Genomic DNA, 22256 nt, shown 5'->3' with positions numbered 1-22256 from the left:
GACACGCCCAGCCTGGGGAGGAGCAACGGGACAGGACACGCCCAGCCTTGGGAGGAGCAACGGGACAGGACACGCCCAGCCTGGGGAGGAGCAACGTCACAAGACACGCCCAGCCTGGGGAGGAGCAACGTCACAAGACACACCAAGCCTGGGGAGGACCAACGTGACAGGACACGCCAAGCCTGGGAGGACCAATGGAACAGGACACGCCCAGCCTGAGGAGGAGCAACGGGACAGGACACGCCCAGCCTGGGGAGGAGCAACGGGACAGGACACGCCCAGCCTGGGGAGGAGCAACGGGACAGACACGCCCAGCCTGGGGAGGAGCAACGGGACAGGACACGCCCAGCCTGGGGAGGAGCAACGGGACAGGACACGCCCAGCCTGGGGAGGAGCAACGGGACAGGAAACGCCCAGCCTGGGGAGGAGCAACGGGACAGGACACACCCAGCCTGGGGAGGAGCAACGGGACAGGACACACCCAGCCTGTAGAGGAGCAGTATGACACAGACAGACTATTGATCTTTGAATATTTTATTTGCTATGGTGGTCAGGTTCTGGTTGTAGATTGGGCGGTGTTGATGGCGGATCGTACGCCAGGTGTCAGTCATCGCTGTCCTCACCTTCGTACATCTGGTAGCACCGAGCGAGGCTGCGCAGCTCATCGACAGCTTCCTTCAATTCCTCCTCTTCTATGCCGGCCGTGGAAAAATTGGAAGAACGTCTGACGTCCATCTTTGTGACCTCATCACACAACGAGCGAAGACTGGCCTGGAGGGCGCTGGAGGACTGCAGGGCGGCCATGACAGGAACTCCGCCTACGACTAAAGAACACGATTGTCACCGCAATCATCATCAGAACATTTTCCTCCCCAAGGTGGAAACCGGGACCGTGTCCATCCCAACCCCCAACATTCTACGGCTGGGAGGGTCCATGTCTGTGCTTCCGTCCCCCAACCCCCCCCTCCAGATGCCTGTGCTTCCATCCCCCAATCCCCCCCCCCTCCAGATGCCTGTGCTTCCACCCCCCCCCCTCCAGATGCCTGTGCTTCCATCCCCCAACCCCCCCCTCCAGATGTCTGTGCTTCCATCCCCCAACCCCCCCCCTACAGATGCCTGTGCTTCCATCCCCAACCCCCCCCCCTCCAGATGCCTGTGCTTCCATCCCCCAACCCCCCTCCAGATGTCTGTGCTTCCATCCCCCAACCCCCCATCCAGATGTCTGTGCTTCCATCCCCCAACCCCCCCCTCCAGATGCCTGTGCTTCCATCCCCCAACCCCCCCCCTCCAGATGCCTGTGCTTCCATCCCCCAACCCCCCTCCAGATGTCTGTGCTTCCATCCCCCAATCCCCCCCCCTCCAGATGCCTGTGCTTCCATCCCCAAACCCCCCCCCTCCCAGATGTCTGTGCTTCCATCCCCCAATCCCCCCCCTCCAGATGCCTGTGCTTCCATCCCCCAACCCCCCATCCAGATGTCTGTGCTTCCATCCCCCAACCCCCCCTCCAGATGTCTGTGCTTCCATCCCCCAACCCCCCCCTCCAGATGTCTGTGCTTCCATCCCCCAACCCCCCATCCAGATGTCTGTGCTTCCATCCCCCAACCCCCCCCTCCAGATGTCTGTGCTTCCATCCCCCAACCCCCCATCCAGATGTCTGTGCTTCCATCCCCCAACCCCCCCCTCCAGATGTCTGTGCTTCCATGCCCAACCCCCCCCCTCCAGATGTCTGTGCTTCCATCCCCAACCCCCCTCTAGATGTCTGTGCTTCCATCCCCCAACCCCCCCCCCCTCCAGATGTCTGTGCTTCCAACCCCCCCCCCCCCCTCCAGATGCCTGTGCTTCCATCCCCCAACCCCCCATCCAGATGCCTGTGCTTCCATCCCCCAACCCCCCCCCTCCAGATGCCTGTGCTTCCATCCCCCAATCCCCCCCCTCCAGATGCCTGTGCTTCCGTCCCCCAACCCCCCCCTCCAGATGCCTGTGCTTCCGTCCCCCAACCCCCCCCCCCCTCCAGATGCCTGTGCTTCCATCCCCCAACCCCCCATCCAGATGTCTGTGCTTCCATCCCCCAATCCCCCCCTCCAGATGCCTGTGCTTCCATCCCCCAACCCCCCATCCAGATGTCTGTGCTTCCATCCCCCAACCCCCCATCCAGATGTCTGTGCTTCCATCCCCCAACCCCCCCTCCAGATGTCTGTGCTTCCATCCCCCAACCCCCCATCCAGATGTCTGTGCTTCCATCCCCCAACCCCCCATCCAGATGTCTGTGCTTCCATCCCCCAACCCCCCCCCCCCTCCAGATGTCTGTGCCTCCATCCCCCAACCCCCCTCCAGATGTCTGTGCTTCCATCCCCCAACCCCCCCCCCCCCTCCAGATGCCTGTGCTTCCATCCCCCAACCCCCCCCCCCCCTCCAGATGCCTGTGCTTCCATCCCCCAACCCCCCCTCCAGATGCCTGTGCTTCCATCCCTCAACCCCCCTCCAGATGTCTGTGCTTCCATCCCCCAACCCCCCCCCTCCAGATGCCTGTGCTTCCATCCCCCAACCCCCCCCTCCAGATGCCTGTGCTTCCATCCCTCAACCCCCCTCCAGATGTCTGTGCTTCCATCCCCCAACCCCCCCCCCTCCAGATGCCTGTGATTCCATCCCCCAACCCCCCTCCAGATGCCTGTGCTTCCATCCCCCAACCCCCCCCCCCCCTCCAGATGCCTGTGCTTCCATCCCCCAACCCCCCCTCCAGATGCCTGTGCTTCCATCCCTCAACCCCCCTCCAGATGTCTGTGCTTCCATCCCCCAACCCCCCCCCCCTCCAGATGCCTGTGCTTCCATCCCCCAACCCCCCCCCCTCCAGATGCCTGTGCTTCCGTCCCCCAACCCCCCTCCAGATGCCTGTGCTTCCATCCCCCAACCCCCCCCCCTCCAGATGCCTGTGATTCCATCCCCCAACCCCCCTCCAGATGTCTGTGCTTCCATCCCCAACCCCCCCCCATCCAGATGTCTGTGCTTCCATCCCCCAACCCCCCCCCCCCATCCAGATGTCTGTGCTTCCATCCCCCCCATCCAGATGTCTGTGCTTCCATCCCCCCAACCCCCCCCCCCCCCCCCATCCAGATGTCTGTGCTTCCATCCATCCCCCAACACCCCCCCATCCAGATGTCTGTGCTTCCATCCCCCAACCCCCCCCCCCCCATCCAGATGTCTGTGCTTCCAACCCCCCATCCAGATGCCTGTGCTTCCAACCCCCCCCCCCCCCCCCGATGTCTGTGCTTCCATCCCCCAACCCCCCCTCCAAATGTCTGTGCTTCCATCCCCCAACCCCCCCTCCAGATGTCTGTGCTTCCATCCCCCACCCTCCAGATGTCTGTGCTTCCATCCCCCACCCTCCAGAAGTCTGTGCTTCCACCCCCCCCCCAGATGTCTGTGCTTCCACCCCCTCCAGGACATAGTATTAAAAGGGGGGGGGGGGTGCAGATGTCACCAGAATGAGTGGCAGTGTATGGTGGGGGAATGATGCCATGACACACCCAGAAGTATAGAATGCTGAAGATTCTGATATAGACCATAAATCAGGAGAGGTCAGGGTGACTCGGGGGGGGGGGGGCAGAGAGGTCAGGGAGACTCGGGGGGGGGGGGGGGGCAGAGAGGTCAGAGATCAGGGAGACTCGGGGGTCCCAGAGAGGTCAGAATTTCTTGATACAGACAAAATGAGCCCCCAGGTGGGGGATGTGCTGAGCTGGGATGGGGGAGGGTCGGTGTGGCCCCGTACCTGAATGATGACTACAGGAGCCACAGACACAACATGGCGGCTCACCTGTGGAATCGGTCAGTGGCTCCTCCTCCGTGCCGCCATCTTTGGTGATATGTCGGGAGAAGAACTGCGGGAATGTGGGGCCCAACGTGCAGGGGGCCCCGAGGAGGTGGGAGACGCTGTGCATGGAAGGAAATTCAACAGAATAAGTCTCAGCAATGATCCAGCACTCTCCCCTCCCCCCATCCAAATATCCCACCTCCTACCCTCCCCCCCATAACATCATTCTACCCCTCCCCCCAGTCACAGACCTGAGTGCACAGGGGCAGGCGGTGGACAGGTAACATTGGAGGACCTCCTCTCCGCTGGCACACGCGTGGAGAGAGGACGGCGGCCGAGTCCCGGCAGGGAGGGAGCTGAGGGCGGCACACAAGAGAGGTAAGGAAAGGAGTTTCATCAGTTCAGCAATGGCATTGACCCCGCCCACACCAATCCCGTAATCCCATACCTGGTCTGCTGCCGTCTAGGGATTCCTCTCAGCACCACCGACTGGGAGAAGAGCGGAGCGCCGTCTGCGCATGCCGACAGAGAGCGCCACGGAGGAGAGGTCATGTGAGGAAGGAGAGCGTCCGGGAGGAAAGAGGAGGAGCCAATTGGGAACGGGAGTGAGCAGGACGCAGTCAGTACCTGAAGAGACAGCAAATCATGTGACACCCACAATACATCCCGCCCACCGCAATGTCACCTGACACCAAGAACCACCCTCCACTCTACCCCTACCCACACTGGGCGCCATTCTACCCCCCACCACCCACACTGGGCGCCATCCTACCCCCACCACCCACACTGGGCGCCATTCTACCCCCATCACCCACACTGGGCGCCATTCTACCCCCCACCACCCACACTGGGCGCCATTCTACCCCCCACCACCCACACTGGGCGCCATTCTACCCCCATCACCCACACTGGGCGCCATTCTACCCCCCACCACCCACACTGGGCGCCATTCTACCCCCCACACTGGGCGCCATTCTACCCCCCACCACCCACACTGGGCGCCATTCTACCCCCATCACCCACACTGGGCGCCATTCTACCCCCCACCACCCACACTGGGCGCCATTCTACCCCCCCCCCACCCACACTGGGCGCCATTCTACCCCCACACTGGGCGCCATTCTACCCCCCACCACCCACACTGGGCGCCATTCTACCCCCCACCACCCACACTGGGTGCCATTCTACTCCCCACCACCCACACTGGGCGCCATTCTACCCCCCACCACCCACACTGGGCGCCATTCTACCACCCACACTGGGCGCCATTCTACCCCCACACTGGGCGCCATTCTACCCCCCAACACCCACCACCCACAATGGGTGCCAATACACCCACCTTCCTTCCGCTGAAGTTCAGAGTCTCCAGTAGGTGTGACATAGATAGGGTGGAGGAGGGGAGTCGGTATGGAGCAGTCAGAGTGTCCAGAGCCGCCGCCAAAACTGCACTGCTGTGATATCGCCAACCGGCCTGCAAGAAAGAGTGATCAGTGTGGGCCACAGTGTACCGGGGGGGACCGGGGACACGGACCTGGTACATAGAGCCGGGGGAGGGGGGACCGGAGACTGGTACATAGAATGGGGGAGGGGGCCACGGGCCTGGTACATAGAGCTGGGGGAGGGGAGACATGGGCCTGGTACATAGAGTAGGGGGGGAGGGGACACGGCCTGGTACATACAGTGAGGGGGGGAACACAGGCCTGGTACATACAGTGAGGGGGGGAACATGGGCCTGGTACATGGAGTTGGGGGAGGGGAAACCAGGGTCATGGGCCTGGTACATAGACTAGGGGGAGGGGAAGGGTTTGGCTACTTACATTGTAGATCAGGTGGGGGAAGGCGGCGGGGGCTCCGGGTCTCCGCCCTAAACTGGAGTTGAGGGTCAATGGACAGAAGGCGGAACTATGACCAGTCAGGGCCACCAGGGACATCACACAGTTCATCAGCTGGTAGGTACTGGTGTGCGGGTCCTGGAGGGGGGGAAAGAAGAGCAGAAAATGACTCCATGCCCCTCCCCGGAGGACTGCTTGGGGCTCCTCCTCTTTCTGAAGACAGGCTCACCCCCTCCCCCACCCCCTTTTCCCCCCTCACATTTCGTCCTCCTACTCCTCCCCCTTCCCAGCGACAGCCCTCCTCCCCCTTCCCGGCGACATCGCGATACCCCTCCCCCTGGGGACAGCCTGATGCCCCTCCTCCCCCTTCCCAGCGACATCCCGATGCCCCTCCTCCCCCTTCCCGGCAACAGCCATTGATGCTCCTCCTCTCCCTTCCCGGTGACAGCCCGAGGCTCCTCCCCCTTCCCGGAGACAGCCTGATGCCCCTCCCTGACAGCCCGATGCCCCTCCCCCTTCCCAGCGACATTCCGGTGCTCCTCCTCCCTGTGGGGACAGCCCGATGCTCCTACCCCTTCCCGGTGACAGCCCAATGCTCCTCCCTCTCCCTGGCGACAGTCCGGTGCTCTTCCCTCTCCCTGGCGACAGTCCGGTGCTCCTCCCTCTCCCTGGCGACAGTCCGGTGCTCCTCCCTCTCCCTGGCGACAGTCCGGTGCTCCTCCCCCTTCCCGGTGACAGTCCAGTCCTCCCCCCCTCCCCACACTCACCCTATGCTCTGACAGTACTGGACTTGTTCCGAAGCTCAGAATGCCGCGTCCGGGGTACTCATCGTGTATCAGCTCTGCCAACTTGGCTCCGGCCCCCGAGAAGCCGCTGTGCGTGTCGCAGAGAATGTGGAATCCCTGAAGTCGGAGAAGATAAGTCAGTCCCGGTTCCTCTCCCCCTCCCCCACGCCGCCGCCTCACCCACCTGCAGGTAGTCACACTCCTCGGAGAAGAAACGCAGCCGATCCTCCACCTCCTCCTGATGAGACACGCCCCTGAGGAGCGACTCGCCTTGGCTGAACGATTCCAGGCTGCCCATGTTCCTGCACACAGGAGACGACATGAAACCACCCACCAATCCACCCATAGCCCCTAACTCCTCCCCCCACCCACTCACCCGCCACTGCCATGGCTCAGCATACACAGAGACTTGGGGTGGAGCTGAGTGCAAAGGTAGTCAGACCACACCCCATCCTGTGTGATTGGCTGATGAGGCTCCAGAGTGGCTCCTCCGCCTGCCAGACCTACAAAAAGGGAAAAAAATCCATTATGATGTCACCTGACAGAGGCCACACCCCCATAAATATGTCACCTGACAGAGGCCACGCCCCCATAAATATGTCACCTGACACCGAGGCCACGCCCCCATAAATATTTCACCTGACAGAGGCCAACCCCCCATAAATATGTCACCTGACAGAGGACACACCCCATAAATATGTCACCTGACACCAAGGACACCCCCCCATAAATATGTCACCTGACAGAAGCCACACCCCCATAAATATGTCACCTGACAGAAGCCACACCCCCATAAATATGTCACCTGACATCGAGGCCACACCCCCATAAATGTCACCTGACACCGAGGGCCCCACTGTATCCTATAAGCAAAATCTCCACCCCCCCCCCATCCACCAATTTATAAATGGAATTTCTGCTCCCCTCCCCCAGAGATATACAAAGAACAGATGACTCACCCTTCTCTCTGCTGCCTCCCCCTTTCGAAGCTCCGCCCTGATGAGACACAGACAGTTCACATTTCAGTATTCCCATCCGCTACCGGACCTGACCGGCTTATCCTAATACCCCGCCCCCATCCCCGGAGTGATCACACCCCCTTCTAGTACCCCGCCCCCATCCCCGGAGTGATCACACCCCCTTCTAGTACCCCGCCCCCATCCCCGGAGTGATCACACCTCCTTCTAGTACCCCGCCCCCATCCCCAGAGTGATCACACCCCTTCTAGTACCCCGCCCTCATCCTTGGAGTGATCACACCCCCTCTAGTACCCCGCCCCCATCCCCGGAGTGATCACACCACCCCCTCTAATACCCCGCCCCTATCCCCAGAGTGATCACACCCCTTCTAGTACCCCGCCCCCATCCCCAGAGTGATCACACCACCCCCTCTAATACCCCGCCCCTATCCCCAGAGTGATCACACCCCTTCTAGTACCCCGCCCTCATCCTTGGAGTGATCGCACCCCCTCTAGTACCCCGCCCCATCCCCAGAGTGATCACACCCCTTATAGTACCCCACCCTCATCCTTGGAGCGATCACACCCCCTCTAGTACCCCGCCCCCATCCCCGGAGTGATCACACCCTCTCTAATACCACTACCCCATCCCTGGAGTGGTCACACCCCCTCTAATACCCCGCCCCCATCCCTGGAGTGGTCACACCCCCTCTAATACCCCGCCCCCATCCCTGGAGTGATCACACCCCCTCATCCCTGGAGTGGTCACACACCCTCTAATACCCCGCCCCCATCCCTGGAGTGGTCACACCCCCTCTAATACCCCGTCCCCATCCCTGGAGTGGTCACACCCCCTCTAATACCCCGCCCCCATCCCTGGCGTGATCACACCCCCTCTAATACCCAGCCCCCATCCCTGGAGTGATCACACCCCCTCTAATACCCTGCCCCCATCCCTGGAGTGATCCCACCCCCTCTAATACCACGCCCTCGTCCCTGGAGTGGTCACACTCCCTCTAATACCCCGCCCCCATCCCTGGAGTGATCACACCCCCTCTAATACCCCGCCACCATCCCTGGAGTGGTCACACCCCCTATAATACCCCGCCCCCATCCCTAGAGTGATCACACCCCTTCTAATACCACGTCCTCATCCCTGGAGTGATCACACCCCCTCTAATACCCCACCCCTATCCCTGGAGTGATCACACCCCCTCTAATACCCCGCCCCCATCCCTGGAGTGATCACACCCCCTCTAATACCACGCCCCCATCCCTGGAGTGGTCACACCCCCTCTAATACCCCGCCCCCATCCCTGGAGTGATCACACCCCTTCTAGTGCCCCGCCCCCATCCCTGGAGTGATCACACCCCTTCTAGTACCCCGCCCCCATCCCTGGAGTGATCACACCCCCTCTAATACCCTGCCCCCATCCCTGGAGTGATCGCACACCCTCTAATACCATGCCCCCATCCCTGGAGTGATCACACCCCCTCTAATACCCCGCCCCATCCCTGGAGTGGTCACACCCCTCCTCCATTGTTCATCACCTCTTGTGTAGCTGGCCCAGCACTGCACTGGTCCTCTCTGTGTGTTGTCAATTTTCCTCTCCTGTAAAACACAAAGAGGGACATTCAAAGGACCATCGGGGGGCCCTGTGGCCCTAGAAGAGAAGATTCCAGTAATCTGACCCTCACCAGGCCGGGGTGGCTTCCTCCTCCTCCTTATACCCCGCCCCCTGAGTCCGGACCGAGCCCCCGCCATCTGCAAAAAAAAAAATACATGATTGGTCAGAGCCTGGCCCCGCCCCACGGATCTCTGAATTATTATTATTATACAGAATTTATATGATGCCAACAGTTTGCGCAGCGCTGTACAACATGAAGGCAGACAGTACAAATCAATGCAGGAGGAATAAGAGGGTCCTGATCCTGAGAGCTTACAATCTAGAAGGGAGGGACAAGTGATAGAAACGGTCATAACTGTGGGGGAAGGGCTGATTGAGGATAGGATTTTCATTACAGCTTACCTGTAAAGTCCTTTTCTTGGAGTACACCATGGGACACAGAGGCCTCGCCCCTCTTTATGGGGTTTAAGTATATTGCTTTGCTACAAAAACTGATGTGCTCCTGAAAGGGGGAGGGGTTATATAGGGAGTGAACTTCCTGGATTGGGTGTAACCAGTGTCCATCACCTGAAGGTGGCCATATAACCCATTAATTACTATGGAGCTCTGTGTCCCGTGATCCTCATCACTCCAAGAAAAGGATTTTACAGGAAGCCGTTATAAAAATCCTATTTTATTTATCGTACATCACGGGACACAGAGCCTTCAGTATTAACTTAATGGGATGTCCCATAGCAATGCTACTGGAGGGGAGGGAGACGACCCAGAGGGCACCCCCAGCCCCGAGGACCTATACTGCTGCCTGCAGACCCTGCGCCCGAAGGCAATATCCTCATTCCTCCTTATATCAATGGAGGGATTGGTAGAGAGGGGTGGAGGACACTGAGTGGAGGCCAGTGGAGGGATTGGTAGAGAGGGGTGGAGGACACTGAATGGAGGTCAGTGGAGGGATTGGTAGAGAGGGGTGGAGGACACTGAATGGAGGCCAGTGGAGGGATTGGTAGAGAGGGGTGGAGGACACTGAATGGAGGCCAGTGGAGGGATTGGCAGAGAGGGGTGGAGGACACTGAATGGAGGCCAGTGGAGGGATTGGCAGAGAGGGGTGGAGAACACTGAATGGAGGTCAGTGGAGGGATTGGTAGAGAGGAGTGGAGGACACTGAATGGAGACCAGTGGAGGGATTGGTAGAGAGGGGTGGAGGACACTGAATGGAGGTCAGTGGAGGGATTGGTAGAGAGGGGTGGAGGACACTGAATGGAGACCAGTGGAGGGATTGGTAGAGAGGGGTGGAGGACACTGAATGGAGGTCAGTGGAGGGATTGGTAGAGAGGGGTGGAGGACACTGAATGGAGGCCAGTGGAGGGATTGGTAGAGAGGAGTGGAGGACACTGAATGGAGGTCAGTGGAGGGATTGGTAGAGAGGGGTGGAGGACACTGAATGGAGGTCAGTGGAGGGATTGGTAGAGAGGGGTGGAGGACACTGAATGGAGGCCAGTGGAGGATTGGTAGAGAGGGGTGGAGGACACTGAATGGAGACCAGTGGAGGGATGGTAGAGAGGGGTGGAGGACACTGAATGGAGGTCAGTGGAGGGATTGGTAGAGAGGGGTGGAGGACACTGAATGGAGGCCAGTGGAGGGATTGGTAGAGAGGAGTGGAGGACACTGAATGGAGGTCAGTGGAGGGATTGGTAGAGAGGGGTGGAGGACACTGAATGGAGACCGGTGGAGGGATTGGTAGAGAGGGGTGGAGGACACTGAATGGAGGTCAGTGGAGGGATTGGTAGAGAGGGGTGGAGGACACTGAATGGAGGCCAGTGAGGGATTGGCAGAGAGGGGTGGAGGACACTGAATGGAGGTCAGTGGAGGATTGGTAGAGAGGGGTGGAGGACACTGAATGGAGGTCAGTGGAGGGATTGGTAGAGAGGGGTGGAGGACACTGAATGGAGACCAGTGGAGGGATTGGTAGAGAGAGGTGGAGGACACTGAATGGAGGTCAGTGGAGGGATTGGTAGAGAGGGGTGGAGGACACTGAATGGAGGTCAGTGGAGGGATTGGTAGAGAGGGGTGGGAGGACACTGAATGGAGGTCAGTGGAGGGATTGGTAGAGAGGGGTGGAGGACTATGAATGGAGGTCAGTGGAGGGATTGGTAGAGAGGGGTGGAGGACACTGAATGGAGGTCAGTGGAGGGATTCGTAGAGAGGGGTGGAGGACACTGAATGGAGGTCAGTGTAGGGATTGGTAGAGAGGGGTGGAGGACACTGAATGGAGGCCAGTGGAGGGATTGGTAGAGAGGGGTGGAGGACACTGAATGGAGGTCAGTGGAGGGATTGGTAGAGAGGGGTGGAGGTCAGTGGAGGGATTGGTAGAGAGGACTAGAGGACACTGAATGGAGGCCAGTGGAGGAATTGCAGAGAGGGGTGGAGGGATTGGCAGAGAGGGGTGGAGGACACTGAATGGAGGTCAGTGGAGGATTGGTAGAGAGGGGTGGAGGACACTGAGTGGAGACCAGTGGAGGGATTGGTAGAGAGGGGTGGAGGACACTGAATGGAGGTCAGTGGAGGGATTGGTAGAGAGGGGTGGAGGACTATGAATGGAGGTCAGTGGAGGGATTGGTAGAGAGGGGTGGAGGACACTGAATGGAGGTCAGTGGAGGGATTGGTAGAGAGGGGTGGAGGACACTGAATGGAGGTCAGTGTAGGGATTGGTAGAGAGGGGTGGAGGACACTGAATGGAGGCCAGTGGAGGGATTGGTAGAGAGGGGTGGAGGACACTGAATGGAGGTCAGTGGAGGGATTGGTAGAGAGGGGTGGAGGTCAGTGGAGGGATTGGTAGAGAGGACTAGAGGACACTGAATGGAGGCCAGTGGAGGAATTGGCAGAGAGGGGTGGAGGACACTGAATGGAGGTCAGTGGAGGGATTGGTAGAGAGGGGTGGAGGACACTGAATGGAGGTCAGTGGAGGGATTGGTAGAGAGGAGTGGAGGACACTGAATGGAGGTCAGTGGAGGGATTGGTAGAGAGGGATGAAGGACACTGAATGGAGGTCAGTTGAGGGATTGGTAGAGAGGGGTGGAGGACACTGAATGGAGACCAGTGGAGGGATTGGTAGAGAGGGGTGGAGGACACTGAATGGAGGTCAGTTGAGGGATTGGTAGAGAGGGGTGGAGGACACTGAATGGAGACCAGTGGAGGGATTGGTAGAGAGGGGTGGAGGGACACTGAATGGAGGTCAGTGGAAGGATTGGTAGAGAGGGGTGGAGGACACTGAATGGAGGTCAGTGGAGGGATTGGTAGAGAGGAGTGGAGGACACTGAATGGAGGTCAGTGGAGGGATTGGTAGAGAGGGATGAAGGACACTGAATGGAGGTCAGTTGAGGATTGGTAGAGAGGGGTGGAGGACACTGAATGGAGACCAGTGGAGGGATTGGTAGAGAGGGGTGGAGGACACTGAATGGAGGTCAGTGGAGGGATTGGTAGAGAGGGGTGGAGGACACTGAATGGAGGTCAGTGGAGGGATTGGTAGAGAGGGGTGGAGGACACTGAATGGAGGTCAGTGGAGGGATTGGTAGAGAGGGGTGGAGGATACTGAATGGAGGTCAGTGGAGGGATTGGTAGAGAGGGGCGGAGGACACTGAATGGAGGTCAGTGGAGGGATTGGTAGAGAGGGGTGGAGGACACTGAGTGGAGACCAGTGGAGGGATTGGTAGAGAGGGGTGGAGGACACTGAATGGAGGTCAGTGGAGGGATTGGTAGAGAGGGGTGGAGGACACTGAATGGAGGTCAGTGGAGGGATTGGTAGAGAGGGGTGGAGGACACTGAATGGAGGTCAGTGGAGGGATTGGTAGAGAGGGTGGAGGACACTGAATGGAGACCAGTGGAGGGATTGGTAGAGAGGGGTGGAGGACACTGAATGGAGGTCAGTGGAGAGATTGGTAGAGAGGGGTGGAGGACACTGAATGGAGGTCAGTGGAGGGATTGGTAGAGAGGGGTGGAGGACACTGAATGGAGGTCAGTGGAGGGATTGGTGGAGAGGGGGTGGAGGACACTGAATGGTGGTCAGTGGAGGGATTGGTAGAGAGGGGTGGAGGACACTGAATGGAGGTCAGTGGAGGGATTGGTAGAGAGGGATGGAGGACACTGAATGGAGGTCAGTGGAGGGATTGGTAGAGAGGGGTGGAGGACACTGAATGGAGGTCAGTGGAGGGATTGGTAGAGAGGGGTGGAGGACACTGAATGAAGGTCAGTGGAGGGATTGGTAGAGAGGGGTGGAGGACTATGAATGGAGGTCAGTGGAGGGATTGGCAGAGAGGGGTGGAGGACACTGAATGGAGGTCAGTGGAGGGATTGGTAGAGAGGGGTGGAGGACACTGGTGGTCAGTGGAGGGATTGGTAGAGAGGGGTGGAGGACACTGAATGGAGGTCAGTGGAGGGATTGGTAGAGAGGGGTGGAGGACACTGAATGGAGGTCAGTGGAGGGATTGGTAGAGAGGGGTGAAGGACACTGAATGGAGGTCAGTGGAGGGATTGGAGGAGAGGGTTGGAGGACACTGAATGGAGGTCAGTGGAGGGATTGGTAGAGAGGGGTGGAGGACACTGAATGGAGGTCAGTGGAGGGATTGGTAGAGAGGGGTGGAGGACACTGAATGGAGGTCAGTGGAGGGATTGGTAGAGGAGGAGTGGAGGACACTGAATGGAGGTCAGTGGAGGGATTGGTAGAGAGGGGTGAAGGACACTGAATGGAGGTCAGTGGAGGGATTGGTAGAGAGGGGTGAAGGACACTGAATGGAGGTCAGTGGGGGATTGGTAGAGAGGGGTGGAGGACACTGAATGGAGGTCAGTGGAGGGATTGGTAGAGAGGGGTGGAGGACACTGAATGGAGGTCAGTGGAGGGATTGGTAGAGAAGGGTGGAGGACACTGAATGGAGGTCAGTGGAGGGATTGGTAGAGAGGGGTGGAGGACACTGAATGGAGGTCAGTGGAGGGATTGGTAGAGAGGGGTGGAGGACACTGAATGGAGACCAGTGGAGGGATTGGTAGAGAGGGGTGGAGGACACTGAATGAGACCAGTGGAGGGATTGGTAGAGAGGGGTGGAGGACACTGAATGGAGGTCAGTGGAGGGATTGGTAGAGAGGGGTGGAGGACACTGAATGGAGGCCAGTGAGGGATTGGTAGAGAGGAGTGGAGGACACTGAATGGAGGTCAGTGGAGGGATTGGTAGAGAGGGGTGGAGGACACTGAATGGAGGTCAGTGGAGGGATTGGTAGAGAGGGGTGGAGGACACTGAATGGAGGCCAGTGGAGGGATTGGTAGAGAGGAGTGGAGGACACTGAATGGAGGTCAGTGGAGGGATTGGTAGAGAGGGGTGGAGGACACTGAATGGAGGTCAGTGGAGGGATTGGTAGAGAGGGGTGGAGGACACTGAATGGAGACCAGTGGAGGGATTGGCAGAGAGGGGTGGAGAACACTGAATGGAGGTCAGTGGAGGGATTGGTAGAGAGGGATGGAGGGCACTGAATGGAGGTCAGTGGAGGGATTGGTAGAGAGGGGTGGAGGACACTGAATGGAGGTCAGTGGAGGGATTGGCAGAGAGGGGTGGAGAACACTGAATGGAGGTCAGTGGAGGGATTGGTAGAGAGGGGTGGAGGACACTGAATGGAGGTCAGTGGAGGGATTGGTAGAGAGGGGTGGAGGACACTGAATGGAGGTCAGTGGAGGGATTGGTAGAGAGGGGTGGAGGACACTGAATGGAGGTCAGTGGAGGGATTGGTAGAGAGGGGTGGAGGACACTGAATGGAGGTCAGTGGAGGGATTGGTAGAGAGGGGTGGAGAACACTGAATGGAGGTCAGTGGAGGGATTGGTAGAGAGGGGTGGAGGACACTGAATGGAGGTCAGTGGAGGGATTGGTAGAGAGGGGTGGAGGACACTGAATGGAGATCAGTGGAGGGATTGGTAGAGAGGGGTGGAGGACACTGAATGGAGGTCAGTGGAGGGATTGGTAGAGAGGGGTGGAGGACACTGAATGGAGGTCAGTGGAGGGATTGGTAGAGAGGGGTGGAGAACACTGAATGGAGGTCAGTGGAGGGATTGGTAGAGAGGGGTGGAGGACACTGAATGGAGGTCAGTGGAGGGATTGGTAGAGAGGGGGGTGGAGGACACTGAATGGAGGTCAGTGGAGGAATTGGCAGAGAGGGGTGGAGGACACTGAATGGAGGTCAGTGGAGGGATTGGTAGAGAGGGGTGGAGGACACTGAATGGAGGTCAGTGGAGGGATTGGTAGAGAGGGGTGGAGGACACTGAATGGAGGTCAGTGGAGGGATTGGTAGAGAGGGGTGGAGGACACTGAATGGAGGTCAGTGGAGGGATTGGCAGAGAGGGGTGGAGGACACTGAATGGAGACCAGTGGAGGGATTGGTAGAGAGGAGTGGAGGACACTGAATGGAGGTCAGTGGAGGGATTGGTAGAGAGGGGTGGAGGACACTGAATGGAGGTCAGTGGAGGGATTGGTAGAGAGGGGTGGAGGACACTGAATGGAGACCAGTGGAGGGATTGGTAGAGAGGAGTGGAGGACACTGAATGGAGGTCAGTGGAGGGATTGGTAGAGAGGGGTGGAGGACACTGAATGGAGGTCAGTGGAGGGATTGGTAGAGAGGGGTGGAGGACACTGAATGGAGGTCAGTGGAGGGATTGGTAGAGAGGGGTGGTGGACACTGAATGGAGGTCAGTGGAGGGATTGGTAGAGAGGGGTGGAGGACACTGAATGGAGACCAGTGGAGGGATTGGTAGAGAGGAGTGGAGGACACTGAATGGAGGTCAGTGGAGGGATTGGTAGAGAGGGGTGGAGGACACTGAATGGAGGTCAGTGGAGGGATTGGTAGAGAGGGGTGGAGGACACTGAATGGAGGTCAGTGGAGGGATTGGTGGAGAGGGGTGGAGGACACTGAATGGAGACCAGTGGAGGGATTGGTAGAGAGGGGTGGAGGACACTGAATGGAGGTCAGTGGAGGGATTGGTAGAGAGGGGTGGAGGACACTGAATGGAGGTCAGTGGAGGGATTGGTAGAGAGGGGTGGAGGACACTGAATGGAGGTCAGTGGAGGGATTGGTAGAGAGGGGTGGAGGACACTGAATGGAGGTCAGTGGAGGGATTGGTGGAGAGGGGTGGAGGACACTGAATGGAGGTCAGTGGAGGGATTGGTAGAGAGGGGTGGAGGACACTGAATGAGACCAGTGGAGGGATTGGTAGAGAGGGGTGGAGGACACTGAATGGAGGTCAGTGGAGGGATTGGTAGAGAGGGGTGGTGGACACTGAATGGAGGTCAGTGGAGGGATTGGTAGAGAGGGGTGGAGGACACTGAATGGAGACCAGTGGAGGGATTGGTAGAGAGGAGTGGAGGACACTGAATGGAGGTCAGTGGAGGGATTGGTAGAGAGGGGTGGAGGACACTGAATGGAGGTCAGTGGAGGGATTGGTAGAGAGGGGTGGAGGACACTGAATGGAGGTCAGTGGAGGGATTGGTGGAGAGGGGTGGAGGACACTGAATGGAGACCAGTGGAGGGATTGGTAGAGAGGGGTGGAGGACACTGAATGGAGGTCAGTGGAGGGATTGGTAGAGAGGGGTGGAGGACACTGAATGGAGGTCAGTGGAGGGATTGGTAGAGAGGGGTGGAGGACACTGAATGGAGGTCAGTGGAGGGATTGGTAGAGAGGGGTGGAGGACACTGAATGGAGGTCAGTGGAGGGATTGGTGGAGAGGGGTGGAGGACACTGAATGGAGGTCAGTGGAGGGATTGGTAGAGAGGGGTGGAGGACACTGAATGAGACCAGTGGAGGGATTGGTAGAGAGGGGTGGAGGACACTGAATGAGACCAGTGGAGGGATTGGTAGAGAGATTGATTGATTTCTAGATGAGGAGACGGAGGGGGTGACTTGAGCAGTAAAGAAATAGATTTGGACGTAATAAGTGTAGAGATGGTATTGGAAGCCATGGGAAGCTATCAGCTGACCCAGGGAGGAGGTGAAGATTGGGTCTAGGAGTAGGAGGATAGAAGAGTGTCCATTGGTTGTGGGTCTAGGAGTAGGATAGAAGAGTGTCCATTGGTTGTGGGTCTAGGAGTAGGAGGACAGAAGAGTGCCCATTGGTTGTGGGTCTAGGAGTAGGAGGATAGAAGAGTCTCCATTGGTGTTGGGTCTAGGAGTAGGAGGATAGAAGAGTGTCCATTGGTTGTGGGTCTAGGAGTAGGAGGACAGAAGAGTGTCCATTGGTTGTGGGTCTAGGAGTAGGAGGACAGAAAAGTGCCCATTGGTTGTGGGTCTAGGAGTAGGAGGATAGAAGAGTGTCCATTGGTTGTGGGTCTAGGAGTAGGATAGAAGAGTGTCCATTGGTTGTGGGTCTAGGAGTAGGAGGACAGAAGAGTGCCCATTGGAGACTCCAGGCGGGTCAGTGTAGAAGGAACCTCTCCTCTATTTTAGAAGCCATACATGTGATTAAGCACAGATAGTGTGAAACGCGTCAGATCTGCTGTATTTTTTGATGAATAGCGGCCGCTGTTTTGGAGTGCGGCTGTCCGGACATTTTCATAAGTTGGGGAGACCTACCTTTTATATCCAGGATGATGAGGCGTGGCATGTATGTCTCCACCCCATCCTGGGTGATCCCCGCCCGAAACTGAACATTGCTGCATAGCTCCGGCTCTGACCCGCGGCAACCCTGGGCCTGCAAGGGGATGGGGAAGAGGAGGTCAGGGGGGCACAAATTAGAGTGTAAGCTCTTCTGCCATACTCCCACTACTCAGCTCTGCGTTCAATCAACTTACCCCCCACCCCCGACTCAGTCTGACCCCTCCCACCCCCCAACTCGGCCAGTCTGACCCCACCCCTGAGCATCTCACCTTTCCCAACCCCCCACTCAGCCAATCTGACACCGCCCCTAAGCATCTGACTCCGCCCACCCCAACTTTCAAAGTCTGACCCCACCCGTAAGCATCTGACCCTTCCCACGCCCCCAGCTCAGTCAGTATGACCCCGACCCTAAGCATCTGACTCCTCCCACCCCCCAACTTACCCAGTCTGACCCCACCCCTAAGCATCTGACCCTTCCCACGCCCCCAACTCAGCCAGTCTGACCCCGCCCCTAAGCATCTGACTCCTCCCACCCCCCAACTTTCACAGTCTGACCCCAACCCTAAGCATCTGACTCCTCCCACCCCCCCCCAACTTTCCCAGTCTGACCCCGCCCCTAAGCATCCAACCCCTCCCACCCCCCCCAACTTTCCCAGTCTGACCCCGCCCCTAAGCATCCAACCCCTCCCACCCCCCCAACTTTCCCAGTCTGACCCCGCCCCTAAGCATCCAACCCCTCCCACGCCCCCAACTCAGCAAGTCTGACCCCTCCCACCTCAGCCAGTCTGACTCCGCCCCTTCACATTTGACCCCTCCCACTCAGTCAATCTGACCCCACCCCTTTACATCCGACCACGCCCACCTCGGCCAGTTTGACCCCTCCTCTTCGTAGTCGACCCCTCCCACCAACCCCCACTGAGCCAATCTGACCCCACCCCTTCGCATCAGACCCCTCCCACACACCCCCAACTCAGACAGTCGCACCCCACCCCTTTGCATCTGAACCCTCCCCCTCACCTGTAGGTTCCACCAGTGTGACCCCACACAGTTGGCGTATTGCCCCAGCTGGAGGCAGATCACCTCCCGACACACAGAGCCCATGTGCGGATCCCAACTTCCCCTACAGAAGACCGGAGCTTGTCACCATGACAGCGGGCAGCCTGCCTTCTGATTCGTCGGCCACCTGTCACTCAGAGCTATATAGAGGGCGGGGAGGAAGGCGTGACTTCCGGGAGAAAGTGTACCCCGGAAGTGTCGCCATTCAGAAGTCGGCCATATTGTTGGTTATCTTTCCTCTTTATGTGTGTGGAGGGATCCCCTCATTTCTCTGTGTGTGGAGGGACCCCCTCATTCCTCTGTGTGTGGAGGGATCCCCCTCATTCCTCTGTGTGGAGGGATCCCCTCATTCCTCTCTGTGTGGAGGGATCCCCCTCATTCCTCTGTGTGGAGGGATCTCCTCATTCCTCTGTGTGGAGGGATCCCCTCATTCCTCTCTGTGTGGAGGGATCCCCCTCATTCCTCTGTGTGGAGGGATCTCCTCATTCCTCTGTGTGGAGGGATCCCCTCATTCCTCTGTGTGGAGGGACCCCCTCATTCCTCTGTGTGTGGAGGGATCCCCCTCATTCATCTGTGTGGAGAAATCCCCCTAATTCCTCTGTGTGTGGAGGGATCCCCTCATTCCTGTGTGTGGAGGGATCCCCTCATTCCTCTGTGTGGAGGGATCCTCCTCATTCTTCTGTGTGGAGGGATCCCCTCATTCCTCTGTGTGGAGGGACCCCCTCATTCTTCTGTGTGGAGGGACCCCCTCATTCTTCTGTGTGGAGGGATCCCCTCATTCCTCTGTGTGGAGGGATCCCCCTCATTCCTCTGTGTGGAGGGATCCCCCCTCATTCCTGTGTGTGGAGGGACCCCCTCATTCTTCTGTGTGTGGAGGGATCCCCCTTATTCCTCTGTGTGGAGGGACCCCCTCATTCTTCTGTGTGTGGAGGGATCCCCTCATTTCTCTGTGTGTGGAGGGATCCCCCTCATCCCTCTGTGTGGAGGGATCTCCTCATTTCTCTGTGTGGAGGGATCCCCGCATTCCTCTGTGTGGAGGGACCCCCTCATTCCTCTGTGTGTGGAGGGATCCCCCTCATTCATCTGTGTGGAGAAATCCCCCTAATTCCTCTGTGTGTGGAGGGATCCCCTCATTCCTCTGTGTGGAGGGATCCCCCCTCATTCCTGTGTGTGGAGGGACCCCCTCATTCTTCTGTGTGTGGAGGGATCCCCCTTATTCCTCTGTGTGGAGGGACCCCCTCATTCTTCTGTGTGTGGAGGGATCCCCCTTATTCCTCTGTGTGGAGGGACCCCCCTCATTCTTCTGTGTGTGGAGGGATCCCCCTTATTCCTCTGTGTGGAGGGACCCCCTCATTCTTCTGTGTGGAGGGATCCCCTCATTCCTCTGTGTGGAGAGATCCCCTCATTCCTCTGTGTGGAGGGATCCCCCTCATTCCTGTGTGTGGAGGGATCCCCTCATTCCTCTGTGTGGAGGGACCCCCTCATTCCTCTGTGTGGAGGGACCCCCTCATTCTTCTGTGTGTGGAGGGATCCCCTCATTCCTCTGTCTGTGGAGGGATCCCCCTTATTCCTCTGTGTGGAGGGACCCCCTCATTCTTCTGTGTGGAGGGATCCCCCTCATTCCTCTGTGTGTGGAGGGACCCCCTCATTCCTCTGTGTGTGGAGGGATCCCCCTAATTCCTCTGTGTGTGGAGGGATCCCCCTTATTCCTCTGTGTGGAGGGACCCCCTCATTCTTCTGTGTGGAGGGATCCCCTCATTCCTCTGTGTGGAGGGATCCCCCTCATTCCTGTGTGTGGAGGGATCCCCTCATTCCTCTGTGTGTGGAGGGATCCCCTCATTCCTCTGTGTGGAGGGACCCCTCATTCTTCTGTGTGTGGAGGGATCCCCTCATTCCTCTGTGTGTGGAGGGATCCCCCTTATTCCTCTGTGTGGAGGGACCCCCTCATTCTTCTGTGTGGAGGGATCCCCTCATTCCTCTGTGTGGAGGGATCCCCTCATTCCTCTGTGTGGAGGGATCCCCCTCATTCCTGTGTGTGGAGGGATCCCCTCATTCCTCTGTGTGTGGAGGGACCCCCTCATTCCTCTGTGTGTGGAGGGATCCCCCTAATTCCTCTGTGTGTGGAGGGATCCCCCTTATTCCTCTGTGTGGAGGGACCCCCTCATTCTTCTGTGTGGAGGGATCCCCTCATTCCTCTGTGTGGAGGGATCCCCTCATTCCTCTGTGTGGAGGGATCCCCCTCATTCCTGTGTGTGGAGGGATCCCCTCATTCCTCTGTGTGTGGAGGGATCCCCTCATTCTTCTGTGTGGAGGGACCCCCCTCATTCCTCTGTGTGGAGGGACCCCCTCATTCTTCTGTGTGTGGAGGGATCCCCTCATTCCTCTGTGTGTGGAGGGAATCCCCCTTATTCCTCTGTGTGGAGGGACCCCCCTCATTCTTCTGTGTGGAGGGATCCCCTCATTCCTCTGTGTGGAGGGATCCCCCTCATTCCTCTGTGTGTGGAGGGACCCCCTCATTCCTCTGTGTGTGGAGGGACCCCCTCATTCCTCTGTGTGTGGAGGGATCCCCCTTATTCCTCTGTGTGGAGGGACCCCCTCATTCTTCTGTGTGGAGGGATCCCCCTCATTCCTCTGTGTGGAGGGACCCCCTCATTCCTCTGTGTGGAGGGATCCCCCTCATTCCTGTGTGTGGAGGGATCCCCTCATTCCTCTGTGTGTGGAGGGATCCCCTCATTCTTCTGTGTGGAGGGACCCCCTCATTCTTCTGTGTGTGGAGGGATCCCCTCATTCCTCTGTGTGTGGAGGGATCCCCCTTATTCCTCTGTGTGGAGGGACCCCCCTCATTCTTCTGTGTGGAGGATCCCCTCATTCCTCTGTGTGGAGGGATCCCCTCATTCCTCTGTGTGTGGAGGGACCCCCTCATTCCTCTGTGTGTGGAGGGATCCCCCTAATTCCTCTGTGTGGAGGGACCCCCCTCATAGTTCTGTGTGGAGGGACCCCCCTCATTCCTCTGTGTTTGGAGGGATCCCCTCATTCCTCTGTGTGGAGGGACCCCCCTCATTCTTCTGTGTGTGGAGGGATCCCCTCATTCCTCTGTGTGTGGAGGGATCACCCTTATTCCTCTGTGTGGAGGGACCCCCCTCATTCTTCTGTGTGGAGGGATCCCCTCATTCCTCTGTGTGGAGGGATCCCCTCATTCCTCTGTGTGGAGGGATCCCCCTCATTCCTCTGTGTGTGGAGGGATCCCCCTAATTCCTCTGTGTGTGGAGGGACCCCCCTTATTCCTCTGTGTGGAGGGACCCCCCTCATTCCTCTGTGTGTGGAGGGATCCCCCTCATTCCTCTGTGTGTGGAGGGATCCCCCTAATTCCTCTGTGTGTGGAGGGACCCCCCTCATTCTTCTGTGTGTGGAGGGACCCCCTCATTCTTCTGTGTGTGGAGGGATCCCCCTTATTCGCTCCGGAGCGCGCAGGGTGCGGCGGGGGCGGACGCTCCGGAGCGCGCAGGGTGCGGCGGGGGCGGACGCTCCGGAGCGCGCAGGGTGCGGCGGGGGCGGACGCTCAGGAGCG

At 58.5% G+C, this 22256-nt stretch overlaps 1 protein-coding gene across 1 annotated transcript; it reads right to left on the bottom strand.

Annotated features, from left to right (window-relative positions):
• Window positions 1-518: 518 nt before the first annotated feature.
• On the bottom strand, window positions 519-18809 carry MSTO1 (misato mitochondrial distribution and morphology regulator 1). The gene is made up of 14 exons (XM_077463797.1): window positions 18650-18809; window positions 17609-17726; window positions 9082-9148; window positions 8935-8995; window positions 7385-7421; window positions 6802-6928; window positions 6610-6727; window positions 6408-6542; window positions 5626-5778; window positions 5148-5279; window positions 4257-4435; window positions 4060-4164; window positions 3812-3927; window positions 519-824 (listed from the first exon to the last, which is right to left on the bottom strand). The coding sequence occupies exons 1-14, from the start codon at window positions 18731-18733 to the stop codon at window positions 604-606; spliced, it is 1653 nt and encodes a 550-aa protein (XP_077319923.1). The 5' UTR covers window positions 18734-18809; the 3' UTR covers window positions 519-603.
• Window positions 18810-22256: the final 3447 nt, after the last annotated feature.

This window comes from Lithobates pipiens, unplaced genomic scaffold (assembly GCF_037356315.1).
Source record: "Lithobates pipiens isolate NorthernLeopardFrog02 unplaced genomic scaffold, aLitPip1_a1.2 Scaffold_30, whole genome shotgun sequence".
NCBI lineage: Eukaryota > Metazoa > Chordata > Amphibia > Anura > Ranidae > Lithobates > Lithobates pipiens.
The sequence above is the reverse complement of the archived record's forward strand: the minus strand, read 5'-3'. Positions and strand labels throughout refer to the sequence as shown.